Below are 22835 nucleotides of genomic sequence, written 5' to 3'. Positions count from 1 at the left end.
ATGAGCCACTCTTTCCGCTTTCTTGCAGCTGATTTAATGCTAATTAGTTGAACGGTCCCCGGGTCCGAGGGTTGTTTGTCCTTTGAGGAGCTTACATGGGGCTTTTGGTCGCTGATGAGGCGAGGTCCTTTCCCGTCCCTTTTCGCCCCCGCTCGGGTGCCCTCCTCAGGTTTCCCGACTCCATTGTACGCGTAACTACGGTCAACCGCAGTCAACGCTTTGTTGGCTTAGCCATAAACATGTGCAGCAGAGGAAAGTATGGGTGGGCACAGAAAGAAATTCAATGTATTAATAATATTTTTAGTTCCTATAACGTGTTAAAAAGCTTTAGACACACAAATAAGCAGACGATTATAACATTTTTCTATGCTTAGTTACAAAGTTTCGAAACTAATGTTTGTCTCATGCATTCAATGGTTTCCCTTTAGAAATTTGCCCACCTTTTTTTCCACAGTGTCCATGGGAAAATGGTGACGAGGTGGTCGTGTCTCGGCAGTTATGTACTTAAGTGCCCTTTCTGAGGGGTTTTCGAGGCAATGGGTCTGTGGGCGGATTCTGATGGCACCTTGTGCCCTCTAATGGCTCAACAGTTCGCAAATTAGGTGCCTACTACAGTTTACAATTGCCAAGCGGCTTTGCTGCGGGATTTTCGTGTGACCCGACCGACCGGATCATATATATTAAATTAGGCCCACCCCGGCCCTCAACTCCTCTCTGGCAGAGAGCTTTCGATGGCTGTGGCCAACTCCCTGGACCTAATGGGGCGAATACTTGAATCTATTATGGATTTGCACTAAAGAGAATTTTGGGTGGCCGAGGCATCGATTTCATGGTAAGATGCTAATTGGCTATATATGCAAATATCCTTGCCAAATAATCTATGAAGAGTGACTAAATCTGGCGATGATATCACGGTAAACAGAGAGGAAATTCGATGAGAAATGGTAACAAGCCATAAAATAAAACAAAGATAAAACCCGTTACAATTAATCGTCATTTTTAAAAACATTGTAAGGGAGTATTTTTAATAAAATAGAATATATTATACAACTTTATTATATTATTAATTTTAAGTATATAACATTTAGTATTACCTTAAGAAAGCCTATTCTTGAAAAATCCGAGGCATAAAATTTCATTTATATGAAAATAAAAGAGTGTATATGAATGAAATCTTTAATTCAAGGATTAAATTTATTTATGAATGATTGTATATTCCCAATTTAGATGTTTTTAAAACCAAAAATTCAGCCCGAAAGGGGTATTTCTCATGCATAGCAAATAGATAGTTGAATGCATAAGAGAAATATTGTTTCGTGGCAAATTTATGCTCAATCAAAAATTTCCTTTTTTTTATTCGAACAGAACTTCCACCAATAATATAATATACATTTTATAAATTTTCCCCAATATGCAAATACCATTAAGATTTTTCCAATCAAGATTACAGATGCAAACGCATCTGAACTTGAATTTGCAGTCGCATTTCTGGGCGCTAAATCAGCGTGAGGTCATCAAACTTGAATGTGTCATGCATCAAGGCCAGATGACAATCAAATTTTTGTATAAAAAAAACCAGAGTACCTTCTTCAGTCAGTCAGTGCACAGGCACAGGCACTCGATTTGATTTATTTTCCTTTGGCTTATTTTAAAACTCGTGTCGGATTCTCATGTAATTATTTTGAAATTCGAATTTTTTCGGTGGCCACTGGCCACCTCGAATCCCACCGCGGGGATGGGGTTCAAACAAGATTACGCGAAATTGCAATTGCAATTTGTTGTTTGGTCTTCACGGGCCTCCGTTTCCTCTCTTGTTTTTTCCGTGGGCCAGTGCCAAAATGCTATTTGCAGACAAAGTGCATGCGGAAATACAAAATTTACAAAAAAAAAAAAAAAACAAAAAAAAAAATAAATAAATAAAACAGCAGAAAGACAGGAAAAAGTCAAGTCAAAACAACAAAGGGGGGCGATAATAACACTGGCAGCAGAGAATATCAAACAAACCACACAGCTGGCTGGCTGCGGGCAGGAAATGTAAATTTACTGATTCCGAATATTTACGCTCAAAACTTATACATATTTTTCGAGAGTGATTGGTCCCGCCTCTCCGCTGCCCAGCCCTGCCAATATGGAAAGTTAAATGCTAACCGAAAAGAATCCACGTCACTTCCTCATTTAACCTGCGGAATTTTCAATTACACATCGCCTCGTACAAAACAATAGGCAACGAACAAAATACGCAAAATAAAAAGTGAAAAACTCGACCAGGCGCAGGCGCCAGGAGAAATTCCCCAAACTAGAGAGAGTGTCTGAAAAATCAGGAGAGAAATACATATAGATGGAAAATTTTAGCTCTGCTCGAAATGAGCAGGCAATGGGAAAATCGAAATTTTCATTCATACTATAGAGTGAATTGAACAGTGTTTGTAAAATGGTTTTTCAATGTTATGAAATGCTAAATACTAAAATAAATGCAATTATAAAATTGTATAAACATTTTATTATACTTTTACAGTTAAAAAAAACATTCGCAGGTTATTATAATTTTAGTTTTGTGTGAAGTGAAGAAGTCATATTATTGATTGGCATTAGCAACCGGATCGATTTTGCCATGTTTGACAAAAAAAAAAAATCTAAAATTAAAAGAATTATTATCAAATTTCTTAATAGTTATAGAAATGTTTGTTCTAAGATTTTCCAGCTAACCAAAAGTTTGTTTTTAACCTACAAAATTCCCAAAAATTAATGGAATACATTTTTCATTGAAAAGAAAAACCACTGTGACCAATTAGCGCTGTCCGCCCGCGCTGTCTAAAAATACCGGCGCACCCCACCGTCCAGCTCCGAGCGCCCAACAAGGGGCGCCAGAGTCACATGGGTGAAAATGCTGTATGGTGAAAATGCGCTCTCCGCTCGGCATTTTCCCACTCTTCGGCTCTCTGGCTCGGCATTCCGCGCTCCCAACGACAACGACGAAGTTGCTGTGGAGGAAAATCGCCAGTTCCTCGACGCAAATCGGCAGCAGTTTTTAGTCGCCGAACGATTTTCGCCACAGCAACGAGGAAAATCGCCTCGTTGTGTTTTATTGTGAATGTGAATGGCAGCGAGAGAACGAGACGGAGGAAGGAAAAACCAGCAGAATATACGAAGAATATACACAGAATATACACGAAATTCTTTTTATAACGAAACCACACCAAAACGCGCATCGCAACGCACATAGAGCCCAAGAAAAAAGGTGAACAAATTAGCTAACAAAACTAGCAACCATTACTAACCCCCAAGTTTTGCTGGAATGCCACTAATGTACTAACCCGAAGCGAGAGAAAATAATAAGAAAAAGTCAGGGAAATAATGTTCAAAATGCAGAGGCAAGTGGACTAATCGACACACTACTTCCTCCTCTATACACGAATCGAAAAACAACAACGACGACGACACTTTCTGGCATCGTGATTTGATGATGACAACGCAGCAGCAGAAGCAGCAACAGCAGCTTGTGGGAAAGTTAGCAGCAGCAGAGGCGGAAAACGAGGGAAACACAGCGGGAGGAGGTGCAAAAATGACGGCGGCGACCTCTGGGGGCGGCAGCTCGGCATCGGCCGGCGGAAAAGCTGGTGGTGGAAAGCACAGGTCGAGGTCATCTGCCCGATACGACGATGTGGAGAAACAGCAGCGCAAGAGCCGAGCCATCGTCTCCATCCCGAACACCATCAAGCTGAGCATGCTCAACAGCGGCCTGCTCTCCTTCGATCGCATCAAGTTGGAGGCCCGGGACGAGAACAACTCCCTGTCCAAGACGATACCCATGGGGCCCATCGACATCAGGCACTTCCTCAAGCTCTGCGACCTGAGGAGAAAGTTCCCGGTGCTCTACAAACTGGAGTTTCAGACTGCCGCCAAGGTGGAGACGAACACCTGTCGGCATGCCATGAAGAAGAACAACCAGGAGAAGAACCAAAACCCCAAGTGCATTCCCTACGACTACAATCGCGTTGTCCTGGAGAAGATCGGTGGGCTGCAGGACTCGGACTACGTGAATGCCTCCTACGTTGACAGCTTACTCAAGCCGAATGCCTACATTGTGACCCAGGGACCAGTGGAGGAGACCGTTCAGGCCTACTGGCGTATGGTGTGGCAGGAGAACATCAGCGCCATCGTAATGCTGACGAAGACCTTCGACTTTGCCAAGGTGATGTGCCACCAGTACTGGCCACCGAACATGGAGGTCCACGAGCAGTACGGCGACATCTACATAAACATCGTGAGGGAGGAGCAATTGGCCAACTTCCACATAAGGACTTTCAGGCTGTACAAGATGAACGAGAAACAGGAGGTCACCGACGAGCGCCTGATCTTGCAGTTCCACTACACCGAGTGGTACTCCCACTCGTGTCCTTTCTCCAATGCCCTTTTGGAGTTCCGTCGGAGGGTCCGCTTGGTGGTGGGTAACATCATCAAGGACGGCGACGACATGCGCGGCCCAATCCTGGTGCACTGCAGCGATGGCGGTGGCAGGTCCGGCGTCTATATGTCTATCGATGCCAACCTGGAACTGGCCGAGGAAGAGGAGTGCTTTAATGTCTTTGGCTACCTCAAAAAGCTGCGGCAGTCACGGAAGGGCCTTGTGGAAAACGTGGAACAGTACAAGTTCATCTACGACACTTTGGAGGAGCACATCATCTGCGGCAAAACCTGGTTTCCCGTCTCTGAGCTATCGGATCGGCTGAAGGCCAAGGCCAGGCGCAACTCGGGCACCAAGATGAACGAGTACCAGGCGGAGTACGATCAGATCTGCAAGCAGACCCCGCGGTTCACCATCGGCGACTGTGCAGGCGGTCATCGAGCGGATAATCGGGAGAAGAACCGGGACGTCCTGTGCGTGCCGCCGGATAATTTCAGACCCTACCTGACCTCCTTCCAGGGCAATGCCTTCACGGACTATATAAACTCGGTGTTCGTAGACGGTTACACGAAGCCCCGGGAGTATATAGTGACGGAGTGGCCTATGAAGCACACGCTGGGTGAATTTTGGTCCCTGGTCTATGACCAGGAGTGCTCCGCAGTGGTGGTCCTGTGCCAGCCACCGTCGCAGTCGCAACAATATCCCTCCTTCTGGCCGAACAAGTCAAAGATGGAGAAGTACGGCCCTGTCTTCTCCGTGCACTATGTGATGTCCAAGAGCTACACGAACATCAAGCAGTGGGAGTTCAAGATCAACAAGAAGATCGTCTCGCTGACAGAGATGATGGCCGGCGTAAAGGCGCCCACGAGAACCGTCCAACTGTTCCAGTTGACGTGCTGGCCCATGGGCCACAAGGTGCCCAGCTCTACGAACTCGCTGGTCTACCTAATGAACATGGTGGAGATTTGGCGGAACAAGGTCGACTACGGACCCGTGTGCGTTGTCTCGCCCGATGGTCGCAGTCGGGCCGGTGTTTACTGTGCCGCGAATGCGTGCATCGAGCAGGTCATCCAACACGGCGAGGTCGATGTCTTCCAAGCGGTAAAGACGGTGCGCCGCCATCGTCCGCAGCTGGTGGAGAACATGACCGAGTACAAGTACTGCTACGACCTGGTCCTGCACTACGTCCTGCACTTCCTCAACAAAAAGGAGTGAGTGAGGCTGTCGGCCACTACTATTTTTTTGGATGCCCTGGAAAGGTGCTTTAATGGTTAACAGAAGACGATACAAAACGATACTTGTGGTCCATATATTTGAAGCCTGGGTTCTCTTTTTAAAATCCTAGGAGCAACACACACACGCCGCCTTAAAGCAATAATACTGAGTATTTTTGTTGTCCACAAAGAGGTAAAAGGAAGAGAGAGCAAGTGCGTCAAGGAAGGGATACATTTTTGTTATGAGCGTAGAAATATAATTTCACGCGCCAGTTTTTAAACTTGTTTTATGACCACGAAACATGATACTACTACCTACGGGTATATATATGCTATATATATACCCCGTATAAGCTTTTTGATCTGAAATGTATGTGCCATTTGTAACCCTAGTTGTTGTTTGTTATAAACAGAAAGGAAGTGAACAGTGTGATGGCGATTCTGGGGATATATCGGGGGAGCTGAGGAAACTATAGGAAAGATAACAATTACCATTACAATTTATATTTATATCTGTAGTTTATTACGTTTACTCTTTAAAAAGAACAAAACAGAAAGAACTTGCTACCTGGGCAATTGTTGATATATATCTAAACTACATATACCTATAATGATCTATTTATACATAAAAATATATATACATATATGAATGTTATGTACTATGTAACAGTTAACAGAACTTTATTTTTTATTCATGTTAAAATCCAAAAAATATTCAAGAAAAAACACAAAACTAATATTTATAGCACCAAAAGGGGCAACTTCGCACTACAGAAGTAAACAAACTTTATATATTGTTTATTTTTAGAAAACAAAACACAAACAAAAACACACACATATAAAACACTCGGAGAAAAGTACATAATTATGTATGATTGTATCATGATTTTTCTGTATTTTGAAAATACTATTTTCGCATTTATTCATTCAACACACAGACCTACCTACAAACATATATTTATAAATATTGTTGTAACTCTTAATTAATTGATTTTTTAACTGTGTATAGTTGAGCGTATGTCCATGTTAATCCTTTGTATAAACCAATCAACATGTGTGAGCAGATAGCACAAAACTCGTATTGGATCAGGCGAAACGAATTAAATCGAATAAGCCAAGAAAAATATATATATAAGAAACGAAACGAAAATGCAATAGAAATGTGTATTATTTGGTTGGGTTGGTTTTGGGTATCTTTTATATAACAAGTCCAATAACGGAATTTTAAATATTTGAAACACTTCAGGAAAACAAAGAAAATGTTCCTTCCCAGCCTATACATCTGGATACAGACAGATGATCTAGATACTCTACAATTTTTGGCATTCTTCAGCTGAGTCATAAAATCGAAAAATCAATCAAAATATATTCCGCTCTTAGCGACTGAAATTATTTGGCCAATGAATGGGGCCAGATGAATTGGCAAATGGAAATGAGTGTAAACAAAGCATTAAGCGATGATCCCGAAGGGAATACAACTCAAAAAGCCGCATACAGGGCATATAAAACCTTGACCAGATTACAGTTTAATGCGTGCAAATCAAACAGAGGCGATGTCCATATAGATATGGTCTCTCGATAAGGCACGGAGCGCACGGCGGGTAACCGATGAGGTAAGGGGTGACAGAACCCAGAATGGGGAAGGTGCGTTTGCTATAAAATCGATAAATGACAACACACTTTGCTTTAGTCGGCAATAAAAACCAACAGCAATAATAGTAAAACTTCGTGGCGCGCAATGACATCAGCGGAAAAGTCAGGACGGAGAGGAAGAGGTTGGGAAAACGGGAAAAATCCGCAATATGAAATTGAAAAATTGTGTACAAATCAAAGCGATTGAGAATAAACGATTCAAGCTGAAATCGAAAATGAATATCACCCTGTCTGGCACAAAGTTTTCCATTGCCATTAAAATATTTTTCTTTTTTCATTTCGCTTAAATATATATGTATATTCCCAAAATTTTTGCCATTGTTGTTTAATTGTGAAATATCATGCAGTTCGGAAATTATTGCCATGGCGGGGCGAAATTTTATGCAAGACAAATAAACCAATTAGGTTTTCGTTTTGGAAAATTTATCTTTACGAGATATTAATACAAAAGCCAGCGCGTGGCAGCAAATTGCAGGCGGGCTTAAGGAGAGGAGGAGGACATTTAGTTTTAGTTAATTAAAAAGTCAGTGGCAATTAATTTAGTGGCTTTGCTCGAAAATTTATGGGGCCACACATAAAGTTATGAAAGTGAATCAAATTGGATTGCCAAAATTGGAATTTTTATGGCAATTCCGAATACCGGAAACTGAACAAAACGAACATAAAATATAAGTCTGTTAAAGAAGTTTAAATAAATTGTTTTATAACAAGTTTTTTTTATTAGTTTTTGATAGTATCCCAAACCAAGAGGCGAACTAACTTCGGAAAGCCTAAAGACTAAAAGACTAAAGACTAAAATTGATCATATATTTATTATTTATTATTTATTATATTTATATGACAATTTATTCTACAAATCAAGGCTTCAAAAACTCATATCTAAGCCAAAAATACATTAATTTCGATAAGGTATTCAGTGCTGCGTTAGTTTTTAATAGGTTAATAATTCTGCATACTCAAATATAAGTTTTATAATTTTAAAATTTTTGACGATTTTTCAAATGTGTTTAAAACGTAATTAGCCCCTAAAAATTATTGAAAAAATTGTTTTCTCTCCTACATGCCTAGAAATATTCATCTGTTCACCCTGATCAAGAATATATATGGTTTATAGGGTCGGAAATGACTCCTTCCCTGCGTTACAAGCTGCAGACTGAAATTATAATCCCCTGCAAAGGTATACAAATTCTCATTCCTGATCATATATTTATATGACAATTTATTCTACAAACCAAAGCTTTGAAAATTCATAGCTAAGCCAAGCTAAGCTTATAAATCTGTTCAAAATTTGGGTTTTTTTTTATTAATTTATAACAATTAAAGGGAACTTTTGTTAGGGAATATGAGAAATTCAATGAGTTAATTTTTTTTTTACATGTTAGAAAGAAGGTTAAAAGCTTGAGGGTCTTTTGATTGATTAGTTTGTGAGACAAAGCAATGTTTACTGTTCCTTGGGCATAGATACATTGACGATGTTTTCTGGTTGGTCACACTTTAGCCTTGCTCGGGATTGCCAGTGATAGTAAATCACTGTTTTAATGGATGAGAGCGTAGTGTGCGTTTGCGTTGTTACTGATGTTGTTGCCTTAAACATCCTTAGTTGTTATCACACATGTTTACAATAAACCCGGCCAGTCAACTTGAGAGTGCCAACAAACCAAATGGCAGCTGCAAGGACCAGAGACATGACAAGCTAGCTTTCGTTGAGCCAAAGAAAGTCTACACTTAGAGAAAGAATTTGTATACCCCTTCAAGGTGTTATAATTTTAGTCGGACCCTAAAAATCATATATATATTCTTGATCGGCGGATATAGCCGAGTCAATCAAGCAATCTCCGTGGAAAAATATGTACCAATTATTTCGAAATTTTATAATATATAATTAATTACTTTAAAAACGAAATAATTATACAATACAGGGAACATAATTTAACAATCTAAAAAAAACAATGTTGGGTTCCCCCGAGTTTTTCTCTGTACAAATTCCTTGTATGGGTGCAAGACAATAGATATTATTAGACAAGTGCAGCACACAAGAGCAATATACTGCAGAGCTGCAGCTTTATATTCAGAGCCGAAGTCACTCTCTTAGGCGGCCAGGAGCGACCATTTCAATTTGTCAGTCATCAACAGAGCCAAGAGTCAGCACTGCTCGTCGTCCCTTTGTGTGAGTGTCGAGCATCCGAACTATTTGCATTGTGTGCATGTCAAAGTCGTCGTGTTAACATTAATTAAATCTATGGCCTGACATGCACAACAATACGGATCCAACTCTACACCCTTCCCACAGGTCATTGTCGATGGCTCGCCGCATTGAGTTATTGGTTTTGATTTGCCATTTTTTGCCTAACCAGGGGGAGTTTGTTGCAGCTATTTAAATATATATATTGATTGACACACTTGGCAAATAATTATTTATACAGTCGCATTTGTATTAATTGCGAATTGACACCACAGAGCTCACGCTGAAAAGTATGCCAGGTCCCCCGGGGCTAAAATAATCGAATACAAGTGTTTTAATATTCACATAATTGTTTTCGCCTTGCTCCTCTTAAAAGAGTAGCTTTGGCTTTATTTGAGAGCATTTTCAAAAACATTTAAGTGAAGTGAGCTGAATTGGGCCCCGAGGGGCCTTGCAAGTAGTGTTTTCAATAATAAATAATCAAGAAATCTGAGCTGCAAGCCATTTTGATTATTTGTAAATAGCTACTAATTTTTATATGTATTCGTAAATACTCAGTATTATTTCTACACCAGCATTCATTGTTTTATAGCTTAAATTAAGTTATTTTCTCTAAAAAATAACCTTTCCCCGAGAAAATCTGTTTCTTTTGTTTTCCGTCTTAACTCCAGTCCAGAGCCAGGCTTATTTTAAATGAATTGAAAACTAGTCGTCATCGTTGCTATGAAAAGCGATGCCAGGAGCGCACATATAGCATTCGTTTAATTATTTAAATTTAATTTCATGTCATATCAAATTAGTGCCACTCATTTTCACTCCGAGTACATGGAGTCAGCGTCAGCTCCCGTCTACCTTTCTGGCCCCGTTTCCTGCCATTATGTGTGTGCTGAGTGTGTAAAGGCTGAAGGCCAACACTTTTTAACTCATTTCCATTACGTGCCGCCCCTTTTTCCTGGCGCAAATAAATGGCGGCATGCTTTTGCAATATGCTGCCATCATTTTAATATTATTATTATACATATTATAAACTCGTTTCGTTGCGAGTGCGAGTGCGGTTGCCTTTGGGTGACTGAGTGAGGGGAAGTGTGTGCATACAGGTGTGTAATAGGCATCACTGCCACTGCCACTGCAACTGCAACTGCAACAGCCACTGCCAGTGCAATGGCAATGGCAATTGCACTCCTTCAGGTGAGGAAACCATGGCATATACCGGCGCATAATTGAATTAGCTAAACAAGGAGTGGTGAACAGAACCAGAAACGCCATGAAGAATGGCTTATTATAATGGCAATCAGCGGTGGAGGCGGAGTGAAGGAAAATCAAAGTGGCAGCAGCGGAAATTACTGACAACTTTAGAGACTACAGAGCACACAGGGAGCACAAAAATACAGGGAAATATTCCCAGAAGAATGTCGAAAAACGGAACAATAAATAAAAACATATTTTTAAAGGATCAAAGCGAAATACAGCGCATTCAAAAATATCAATTTTATACTTTCTACTTTACACTTTAAAATAATTCCAAACAAACTTTAGCTGAAATTTCCCATTTTATATAAATACCATTAAAAAGCACAATAATGTTTAGCCATTTAAGATTTCGTCAACTGGCAGGCGAAAATCTTCTGCAATAAATAATTTTCAATTTTTAATTTCGGGCAATTGAAACCCAAATAGGCAAGAATTTTAATTTTCTATTTACTTTTACACGCACTTCTGGTTGAATGCATTGATTGGCGATTTGTAATTTATTCATTACATCCAACCAAATAATTGCAAATCAACAATTATAATCAAATACTTATTGATTGCCTAATGTCAGGCATACATGCCATCAATAAAAGCTATATAGCAACGGCATCGATTATACCAGCATATGTGCAAAGCTACGGTAACTAGTCGCAATTATGTAATGCGAAAAACCGCATAAAATATATTTTCAAATAATAGCAAAAATGAGAGGCAGAGATAAGGGGTTTTTGCTAATATGCATTCATAACAGCCAGGCAATGCACAAAATTTAATTATAATTGTTATCATTTTCTCTTTTTAAGCAGATTACGGGGACTAAAGCATGAGAAAAAAAATGTTTTATAAGTTCACAGTCGGGTAACAATTTTTGATCTGACATCAAGCTAAGTTAATTCGTAACCAGAGATATAAGTTAATGTCAAATATTTGAAATATTTTTTAACAATTTCACTTTAAAAGAAATATAAAATAAACCCAACTTGAAGGGATTTCCAGTATCTCCTTTTAGTTATCCTATTTACAACTGCCTGCCGGCGGTCTCTCTCCCTTCGCACACTAAGCTTCAACAAATTATTTAATTAAATATAAAATTATAATTTGATTATTCTACACATAAAGTTTTCAAGTTGTCCGTGGCGTTACAAAAATTGTTAATGACATTTAGGTAGACAAAGGGAGTTTTTTGTGGAGGGCGTGTGTCGCCGGAGCATTTGACGAGCGGATGTGGGGCGTGGCAGGTAAACTTTTCCCAGCACAACTACTCGCATTCGAAACTTTTTTGCGGCTTAGTGTGTGCGTGTGGTTGGTTGTTGTTAAATGCACAAAAGCGTAATTAAATACATAATGAACAAGAGCCAAACAAAATATAAGCAGCGGCGAGGACTGGGTGCCGAGTTCGCTGCATATCAAATGTGTCTCATATGGGCTGGGTTGGACTCTGCCCCCCAGAAGGCACAAAAAGCCTTTCAAAATTTGTTTAACAACCGAGCAGCGGAAGCTCATTATGTGAGCGGCACAACAAAAGCAGTTGCTGCTGCAGTTTGTTGAAATGCATCTGGAAATTTGTACCTCGGCGCTAGAAAATTAACTGCGGGACAAAAGATTCTTTGTTTGGTGTCAGGAGACGAAGTGCTTCATAGACTTTTTAATTAAATTCAACTCGAACTTTTTTGGAGGGCACGGGAAATAATTTGAACTTTGAAGTCTATATGGTGAACTACTTCACGATCAACGAAAGACCGATGTTTTATGCAACGTTAATAAAAAAAGAGGGGTTTTTTACTGATCACGATAACGAATTTAAGTGGCTGCCGTGTAAACTTAATTTTTAAGCTGAGATTCACTGGCGAAATCTCCACTTATCACACTGCCCACAAATCCTGACTGGCTGGCTTGGCCAGCCTCGGAGTCAGCTTCAGCCATCCATCTTCATCAGCCAGTTGGCCAGCTACATGAATATTTTAGCCAGAAAGCAAGGAGCTGGACGATCCCAGAGATTCGCCCACTTAATTAAAATTACAGAGCTCATGCCAGGACAAGGACACAGAGGCAGCTGCTGTCAGAAACCGGAGTTGTGTCCTAAATTGCCAGCATGGCAGGCTCACTCAGTCACTTATTGTTATTGCTGCTCTTTCTGGCCACGTCGATACATACATACGTACAGACATATGTGGGAAAACACTTTTCGAATTTAATTGAAAATTATTGTATTTGTAGTCAGTTCAGCACTGATTACTAAACAGAGGGCAAGCCTGGTTCCGAGTCATGTAAATCAAATAAAATCAAATCAAATCGGAGGTTCGATGCCTAACATGGGACTTCATGCCACACAATTAATAAGCCCAGATTGTATTAAGTATATACATATGTATATTTGCCCATTGGCATAGAAAATGAGTCATTGTTGCCCCCTTATTGTTTGTTATTATTCGGTGCAAAGGGGAGCTATCATCATGTTTGAAGTATTTCTTGGCCATGGTTGGTAACTCAAAATTCAAGAACTTATTAGACCAAAATGAGAGATGAAGGAAATAGTGTTTTGGTTAGCAAGTTAATGGAATATAGACGCAGGAAGGTAATTCCCAAAGAGGAAATGTTTTCTTGTTGCGCAAAGGAAAAGGTAAACTATCTGGGAAAACATGTGCAACACATTTAATGTGAGAATTTAGCAAATAGCTGAAATGTTTATCACTTCCATCCTTATAACATATTGTGCATATTAAAAATACGAATTTGAAGCTCTCTTTTAAATCTTTTTGGGTGTGCTTATACAAGTTTATACAAGTTGTATCATACTTCAAATTTTGTTTAATTTCAACGTACGTTTTTGACCATTTTTATGGAATAATATTCCTTGTAAACGATTTAAATAAGCGTTTAGTAAAAATAAAAATAAAAGGTGAGCTAGTTACCTTCTTTGCCTCTAATATGAATTACCAACCGCAGCTAAAAACGTCAAAGGTGAAACGGCAGTGAGGGGGAATAAGGGTTTGTGGGAAATATGTAAATGAAACATATCGCGGATCAAAAACCAACTGTGAAAAACCAGATGGAAAAACTCCACGTATACACCTACGTATATGAAAAAATATATATATACGCATGCATAAATTTCACGCACAACTGAATTACGATGCGAATGATGACGAGGCTGCCTTGTATATAATGTAATATGTTCCGCGATGGATGTGGAAATCTGCACAAGGAGCGTTCAAAAACAACAGAGTTATGGGGGAGGGAATTGCGGGATAGGGGGGATCGTACACTCGGGAATCATCAGAAATTTACGAAAAGTACTACAAATTTACTACACTATTTAATATTTCTAGAACCATTTTCTGGTTCTAATTTCTTAAATTCAGACTTTAATATTTCTTTGCCCAAGACTTTTTACCAATTTGCAGTACATCTTCCTTTCTTAATTCTTAACTTATTAAAATTAATTTTAATTTTAATTAAAAATTTACAATTTACAAATTTTGACATTTTTTTTAAATGTTAACTATGTTGAAATTGCATGAGATGGCTAAAACGACTCTGCTTTTGATGCAAATCAAGAATATAGGGTCGGAAATGACTCTATTGAGGCGTTGCAAGCTTCTGAATAAAATTATAATAACCTGCAAAAGTATAAGTACTATATATACCTTGTGATACTTTTTGCCTGTGTGTTAGGAAAAGCTCGAGTGAGGGGCTACAGATTCGGTTAGACAGTTAAATAGACGGAGCTGACAGGTTGGCCAGGGCGTGCAAAAATTCAGCAACGCCATCATTAATCTTTATTTGCGCCTACTGCTCCGCCACCCACGGCATTACCCATTTCCCCACTTCCCTTTTCCCCAAAAACCGGGCGCGTGAATAATTTAGCTACCTAATAATAAATCATTGCAGCCTGTGCATTAGTTGACTGTTTCTTACGTCTGTCTGTCTGTCTGTCTGTCCCTAGGAACCGGAAGTGCAGAGTTACATGCTTAAATGCTTATCAAATTTTATGCGTCGCCCCTTTTGTCTGGTCGTGTGTGTGCGAGTGGGTGTGCGTGTGTGCCAGGGACTTTGTTTGGCGCCACTAATGAGCATTAATTAATTGCAGAGCTGGCTAAGGGGACGTTGGCGGTGGCGCAGGATGTGCCACGCCCGCCTTAAAGGTCGCCAACCACCGGCGTCACAGAAAGCATTTTTGCGGCCGCTTAGAGGGTTCACTCCAGCGAAAGGTTAAATATTATGTATACGCCATTAGATCTTGCCGCTTATTTTTGGGCACTGAAATAATGAGCTCGTTCGCAGATAAACAGAGAGTACAGACGAAATGGTTTAAAATATTGAATTTCCTTGGGGTGGAATAAAAAAGTGGGTTTATGTCTGTCACTCTTCGTATTTGTCAGTTGAATTTTTGTTTATTTATAAGAAAGCAATAAGATCTCACAGCTAGTATAATGTGAGTTCGCAGGAGATGTTTGAAATTGTATAACTAATTGGTCTGTGATATGTATTCAAGTTCATTTTACATTACAAATTGATGCTTCATCCTTTACTTTTAGCAGCTCTAATTTTCCATTTGGCCCACACGTTGTATACGTAATCTCGGCAGCACAACCGCCGAAAACTTTTAGCATTATTGAAATTTTTCACTGAAAGATTTTCGTTGCTGCTGCAGGTGTCTCCTTCCGTCTTGTGTTCTTGCATCCGCATTTTATCTTTTTTAAAAAGAATTTGGGCAGCACAATGAAAGCAATTTCTAGAATTTAGCATGCAGCATAATTTGATTACTTTGGCAAATAGAACGAAAGAGTTGCAGGTAGCTGACAAAACCGTTTTGTCCCAGTACATAGGGGATGCCAGGTGAATACAGGAATTTTAATTAAACCATGATGGCTTCAAAACTTTGGCAGTGTCCACTAAAAACACTAAGGCACATGCAAAGTGCTGGGATGGAATTGGAAGTGGTAATGGGAAGGGAAAAGAAAATGGGACGGCAAGAATGCCATAAACTATGGTAAAATATTTGGACATCTATTTGCAACTTAGTTTGCGGCTTTTTCGGAGAATGCAATAAAATATTTAAATGCACAATCAATAAACTGTGTGCCCTGTGCGCTCCCCAAAGAAAATTCGGCTTTGCATTTATTTTTGCCGGAATGTATCGTTGCAATTTCCTTTACGTTGCTTCTTTTTATTTTCGGGTGGCTTAAATTGATATTCGGACCGGACAGGACTGGACTGCGGTCGGCTGGCCGTGTCAAATGAACAAATATTCAATTAAAAATGTTTCTCGCATTTCACCGGCCCGTTCGTTGTCCCTTGTGTGGCTTTAATTGTTTGCCCATTGCAGGTAGGCCTAAATGCAAATTGTTGCATAATGGACAGAGCATTTTGTTACAAATTTCCAGTACTTACTGGTCGGAATAGTAGAGCAAACTACTCTAAGCAACAATATATATTGATATATTCGTGTGCAACCTTTGGAGAATAACTTTGCAAATTATTCTGCTAGCCAAGTTGCTGCTGTAATCTGTCGAACCTACTTCAATTTCAAATTATTTCCATTTGCGGCCCACAAACACGTTTTTTGTGCTCCCTGGCTCGGACGTTTTCAACAAGCCAAAGGCAGCGACTTAGCCGACAACAAAACACCAACCAGAAGGCGAGAGCTGGATTTTCCCTGGGATTTAAATGCTATTTACACAGCTTCTGTCTGGCCAATAACATGCGCTGAAAGTAAAGCTCAAATCTGAGCGAGTCTGGGAGTGCTGGGGCAAAAGGACATTCCCTCCGCAAAAGGTGTACGAGGAGGGGCAGGTCCCGAAATAGTGTTGACCCTTCTGCCATTGTCTGGGCACGTAGGAGTGAGCTGAAAATGTCACAGTCCGGGAATGGGCAGCTTGGGCTTAGGTGTGTCTCTCCCAAACTACTATCCCCATTTCAGACCACTCACTCGGTCGCTTGCAGCCCAATCCGGCAATTCCAAAGCTGGCCGAGATTCAACTGGAAATTGTGCACACCTGTCGACGGACAAATGTGGCAATAGGACAGCTGTGGTCGCAAAAATATGTATCAAAATGATGAGTATTTTAAAAAATGATAATACAACGTTTTTTGTTTCTGCCAATTGCCTGTACAGTAGCACATCCCCTTAAAATACTATCCAGATTTGCTTTAAATTGAAAAATAGTTCCTGAGTTGATGTACATACATATATAATAGATAAGCCCTTAAATAATATAAATCATTTAGATATGTAAGGCAGTATGTTAGAAAGTAATGCTATTATCCTGACCTTGATGGTAATGATGGCTATGGGAATAGTCCGAAAGGATGGGTAATATCCCCTCCCTCGACGGTTCCCTGGCTAAGGCTCAGGCGTCGTTATTACCTTGACACATGTGTAACGGCTTTGTCTTCCTTTCTCCGTTCTTTCACCGGCCTCTTTCACCTGGCTGGTTTTTTATTTTTTCTTGCTTCTGAATTCAACAGAGACAACAACTGCAAAAGCTGCTTTTGTTTGGAACCTTTGGCCCCGAGAACCCGGCGCATCCTTCGCCCCCCAGTTGCGGCCCTTTAACCCTACACAGCCTCATCCCCGATCCCCGGTCCCTGGGCCGCTGTTAACACTCCGAGGACCTAGCGTGTTGCTAATGCATGTTGAGTCGAGCTTAAGACACAATTTCAGTCTGCTCGAAAAGATTTGTGAGCCCCGGGCCCTTTGAAGTGCGCCCAAAAAACGAAAGGGGGCCTAGGCCGAAGCCGAAATCCATTTAGCAATTTCCTCATTTTCAATCAGCTGCCAAAAGCAGCGCGGAATCTCTGGGGCTTGCTGGAAGGCATCCGCCTTTCAGGTCGAAATGATTAAGTATGGTGCCAGGAAGTACCCTAGAGACGAATCAAATGGCCAAACTGTGACAATTTCCCCGAGGAAAAAAATAGTAAGGAAATACGTGAGCAGTGTTTCCCAAAGATAAAATTACTATATTCATAAAAATTATAACAATACTTTGTACGCAGCATCAAGTTCCCCGAACTAATAATATCCTAAATCGACTGGAGTTTATTTTGTTTCTTCCACATCGATTAATACTCATTCCGATTGGATAACAATTATTTTGGTCACCCTCAAAACGCCCAATTCCAGCTTCCATTTCAGTAATCGTACACATAAATCGTCTTTGGTTTTCATTTAAGTTCCAGTTACATAATCCATTCAAAACTTCAGGGATCAGACGATGCAATTTAATGCCATTTAACAGGGATGGGGAAGTGAGGTTATATGTTTTGCCCACAACGAAGAGCTAGTTTCTTTGCAAGGAGCCTAGCTGGGGAAAATTGATGAAATTGATTTCCACATTGGCAATTTTCTAAGCGGACCCACGTTTGCACCTGACAAGTGCAACCGGCTGACCTCTCAACTCCCGACGACCTCCCGAGCTGTCGCCCGACCTGCAACTCCGTCCCTCTGCCTGTAAATACTTTGGCCAAACATTTTGTCATCCATCTTGGGGCCGGGAGCCCAAACACAGCCACGTCGCTGTCTATTAGTTGCAGCTCCAGTTTCTCGTCCCGATCCTTTAGCTCCTACCTACATCCCTGCTCCAACCCCTGGTACCGTTTTCCCTGCGGGTTCAGACGTCGCCATCAACAGGAGCATTCATTTCCCAGTCTCAATCTTGGCCAACAGCAGCTCCTGGATTTTTTCCTCGCAGCACGTTTATCTAGCCGTTTCTTGATTTTCCTTTGCTCGATTTTTGCTTGCTTGCTACAAATTGTGTGCTCTGCTCTGCTCGGAAAAGCGAGGAAGGTGCACGGGGTTTTCACTAACGACAGTTTATAAAATATTCAGCTTGACTGCCAGAGTGTGCTGCTGCTAGTTGGACGCCGTTGCCGCTGGCTTGGCAGCTAAAAGTTTTTAATGAATTTTTTAGCAAGCTAATCGAAGTCAATGTTAGTTGAAAAATGCATTAAATAACGTGCGGCACGTGTGTTCAACGCGTCGTATGCGCAATGTCGCAGAGAAATGTTGACAGATTCGTTTTGCGGAATGAAGTCTGCCTTTTTGGAGCTTCTACTTTGGCTTTTTAATGTCGGAGCTCTCACACAGAAGGTCAGACAGTCGGAAAAGTGGGAAATTTCCACTGCAAAGACCAACCAGGCGTATGAAGAGTTTTCCTTTTTTTCTCATGTCTGCAAGAGAGTGGATATAGTAACATGCTTATCAAATTTGCAATGCAAATTCGGTATTTTCCACTTGGTGGATATATGCGGAATAGAACCGGACTGAAATGTGTAAGGGTATAAAAGCCGAGTTTGGCAAAACAACAAGTTTAATATTTTATAACAAGTGCAAGTCAATTTTTTTTTTAAACTAATATTTGTTTGATTAAATCGGTAAACAAGTTTCTCTAAATTTTAATATCTAACTTTCCCCTTACTTAGTTGTTTAATTTTTGAGCTTAGCTCTATTGATTTTAAAGTGAATCTGAGAGGGAAACCTTATTTTAATACGTTGCTACACAGTCGTAATTAACTTGCCCCGCTTTAGTTGGAAATGCTTGTGGCATTGCTGAAATATTTATCCAATTAATTTCTACCTCGGTTGCCAAGCAATTTATTGCAACTTTCACATTTTCATTACGCTTCTCCGCTGCTCGGCTCTCGGCGCCCGACGCTCGCTGTTTGCGTTGGCCCATCGCATCTCCTATATCTCAATTTCCTTGCTTATCTTTGCCAGTTCCCAGCGATGTTCCCACAGCTGTCTGCACCTTGTGCCCCTCGGCTGTTATTTCAGTTGCAGTTTGCACGCTTTCCACGCTCTTTGATTGCCAGCCAGCTACCTCTTTCATTCCCCGCCATTTTTCCGCGCTTTTCTGCCCCTAAGTAAGCGCCTCAATTATAGACCCAGAAAGACAGACAGAGGGATAGGGAGACAGGCCAGCAAATACGGGGGAATTTTTCAGCTAAGACGTGAAAACCGTGGATTGTTGGAAGCCAGAGTTGAAGGTGGAGATATCCCCTCAGCACGATAGCAGCTTATGAGCAGTGCTTAAGTATCCCGAAGCGAGCCAGACTGTATGCCCTGCAATTGAGCTCTCGGTAAATAGTTTGCTTCGCTGCAGTTTGACGTTTGATTGGTAATCATACCGGGCAAGGTACCCGCGGGAATCAGAGATTATCAGGATGATAAGGATGAAGCAGATGAGAGGCGATTCTGCTGATTATTTTACTGATTTGGAACCAGCTACAAAATAATCTTAAATACTTTAAGTAACACTAAACAAATCATAAGAAAATCTTTAAAACTCTGACCTATTTTCATAGGAATGAAACTGATCTTGATAACAAATAAGCGAATTATTCAAAATACATTTTAAAGAAAATTGTTTCTAATAAATTGTCCTTAGCTTGTTGTAGAGGCCATTTTCATACATCAATGGTCGCTAATGTATTTTGTTTTTGTTTTTCTTTTTTTTTCAATTTGGAAATAACAAGTTCAGTGTCAGCACAAAAAGTTGTTTGGCATTTTGCAAAAATTATTAGCCAAAATAATGAGGCTCCACGCCCCAAAAAGGGCTTTCCCTTCCTTCCGCTTTTCCAGACCCTCCACACACACAAGCACACACAAGCCCTGGAAGCCACAACCAGCAATGACCTAATAAATCCGTTTTATGTCTTGGTCCTGGCGCCGCCTTCATTCGACTCCAATCGCGTGGACGGAAAAGCCAGCGGCGTCTGTTTGTGGTAAAGCCCCTCAGACACAGCCTCCGTTTCCCGTTCTCGACTTCCCCAACACTCAGCCTAAGCACTGAGAAAATCCAGGGTTCAAACATGCATAGTAATTTGAAACTATTATATAATTGGTTTGACTTTTTATAATACTCGAAGATTCTTAATACACATTCATTTCCCGCATATCAGAAAAAAAAATAGCGATGTAGGAATATTTTCTTATGCATTTTTAAAGCAATTTTGAACTTGATTGCCATTTTATCGCGCAGTGCACATTCCCGTGCCCTTTTCAATTCATATTCAAATTCAAATTGTAGGCGTGGCCGCGCCATTTAATGTCTGCGCCATTAGCTGCACTAATGATCCATTCAGCAGGGGCAAAATCAAAGGAGAAAAAAAAATCGAAAAGGGAAAACGAAATCGCGGAACGCGAAAGAAGGAAAGCCCCACGGCGGCCATATTTAAATAAGAACCCGGGATGCAGACTGTCCTTCCCCACACACACACACACACACACAGAGCAGGCCAGACCCATCCCAAATACGAAACACAGACAGACACATCGGCATTGTCAATATGCTTAATGGATTTTCAAATATTTAAACAACCGAGAGCCGGAGAGCAGGGCCCAAGACGACGGCGGTTTCCCTAACCTCGCCTCGGTTAGCCCTAAATGCATTCGCACACACATTTACGCATCCCGATAAAGGACACAAGGGCACATGCATACATACATACATACACATATAAATCAAATGTTATGGGTCCCGGGCTAATGGAATTACAAATTGGAAATTTTCTTCTGTTTGCCATGCATAAGCGGTAATTGATAATTGATAACTGGGTCAGGACAATCACCATTCTCTGCATTATGAAAGGGGAACTACACATGAGAGCAATTCTCTAAGGGTGATATAAATTTAAATGGAACAATTAATATCTGGGATTAATCAATTTATTTGTTTAACATGTTCTTAATAAAATTATAGTTACCACGTTTAAATGAATATTTTGTATTATGAGTAAATTGAAATCTATTTCCAAGAGAAATAACCTTCCCTATATTTCCCTTAAAATTATTTGTGATGTTTAAGTTCAGTTAAAATTGAATCCATCTTTATACTTTTTCCCAATCTTAATACAAAAACGGACAATTGCTTGTGCACTGCCATATTTATTCACATGAGTTATGCGATATGCATTTTATTTTATTTCAATTTAAAAGTTTTAATGAGTTTTTGCACTGTGTGCCCTCTCATGTAAAAAAAGGCTATAGCTACAAACTTGCTGGGATTTTATATTCCGTGTGGAGTTTATTTATTTACACTTTACAGCGATTATTCTGAGCAGAGTTTCCCTTGCCATTGTTTCCGAGCTTCTCGCCATGCCTTTCCCCTCTGAGAACAAATTTTAAATTAATTTCCGAATTCAATTTAAATGCGGCTCTTGCTATTTGGCTTAAACTAATTGCCACTGCTCTGTTTTAGACAAAATCTCTGTGCCACGTGCATGCAATTTTTATGTTTCCCCGAACCGAAAATTGCACTATAAATATTTTCTGAAATCGTGGTTCAACTTGGATAATTTCGATGTACTGAATGAGTTAGAAACAGGAATGGAGTGCTCAGTGCTAATTAACACAACAAATGCCTCTTAAATCATTTAAAATCAGTTGATAGAAAATTAAAAACAATTGAGAGCCAAGAGAGGGAAATAAAGGATTTTCGCAGCCAATTTATCAGACACTTGACAAAGCCTGTCGGAAAACGTTAAATTACTATGCCGGAAGCTCCGCTCTCCCGCTTCTGACATTAATGAACAAATGGGAAAAGTTCCTGCACATTTTTTTATGCAATTTCCCCAGTCCTTTTTTGACGGAAAGAAAATGGCCTCACGGTGTCATTGTTGAAATGTCCGAGTCCGCCAGGAGCTTTGTTCGAATTCCCATTTAAATACATGACGTCTCCGCCGACGCCCCAGGCTAAAAGTCGGCTAATAAAAGTAAAGAAAGTAAAAATATTTGCACAAAAATATTAAAATTTGAATTCTTCACATTTGCCAAAATTAAAGTTGTGTAGCGAGTGCTTTTAGCTATCATTTCGTGCGACAAACACTGAAAAGCCGAGTTTTCCCCCTCGGACGGACAACAACGAAACCTGAACCTGAACGCGGAAGAGGAAATAAAACGCTTTCGAACTGAATTGATTATAATTATATATATTCATTCCATAAATGCAAAATAAGCACCAATAAATATCAATAAATACGTGATTGTCGTGGGTATATACATTGGTAAATATTTTGGCTGGCAAATTTGCTTCCCTGGGCTAAGTAATTAATCACTAAATAATTTGGTAATTTTAATTTACTGCACACACTCGCGGACAAGGGCATGAAACCAATTTGTACCAATGCA

The 22835-nt window shown here is 40.2% G+C and overlaps 3 protein-coding genes across 14 annotated transcripts in view; 2 read left to right on the top strand and 1 right to left on the bottom strand.

Moving 5' to 3' along the window:
• The window catches only part of Fas3 (fasciclin 3), a 292347-nt gene that overhangs the window by 253358 nt on the left and 16154 nt on the right, over positions 1–22835 (bottom strand). The window lies entirely within an intron of this gene.
• The window catches only part of LOC110178111 (uncharacterized), a 140364-nt gene that overhangs the window by 111042 nt on the left and 6487 nt on the right, over positions 1–22835 (top strand). The gene's annotated exons all lie outside the window — the stretch shown is intronic.
• Ptp36E (protein tyrosine phosphatase 36E) lies at positions 11–6774 on the top strand. 3 transcript variants are annotated; one of them, XM_086830391.1, is made up of 2 exons: positions 11–3238; positions 3479–6774. In XM_086830391.1, the coding sequence occupies exon 2, from the start codon at positions 3563–3565 to the stop codon at positions 5618–5620; it is 2058 nt and encodes a 685-aa protein (XP_086686517.1). In that variant the 5' UTR covers positions 11–3238; positions 3479–3562; the 3' UTR covers positions 5621–6774. The 3 variants fall into 3 exon arrangements, with proteins under 3 accessions (XP_086686517.1, XP_086686516.1, XP_020800772.1); XM_086830390.1 differs by having other exon boundaries at positions 3476–6774; XM_020945113.2 differs by having other exon boundaries at positions 11–6774.

The sequence above is a fragment of the Drosophila serrata genome, unplaced genomic scaffold (assembly GCF_035046125.1).
Source record: "Drosophila serrata isolate PLE 108 unplaced genomic scaffold, ASM3504612v1 contig_240, whole genome shotgun sequence".
In the NCBI taxonomy this organism is placed as follows: Eukaryota; Metazoa; Arthropoda; class Insecta; order Diptera; family Drosophilidae; genus Drosophila; species Drosophila serrata.
Note: the sequence above shows the minus strand (reverse complement) of the source record. Positions and strands in the feature narration are given on the sequence as shown.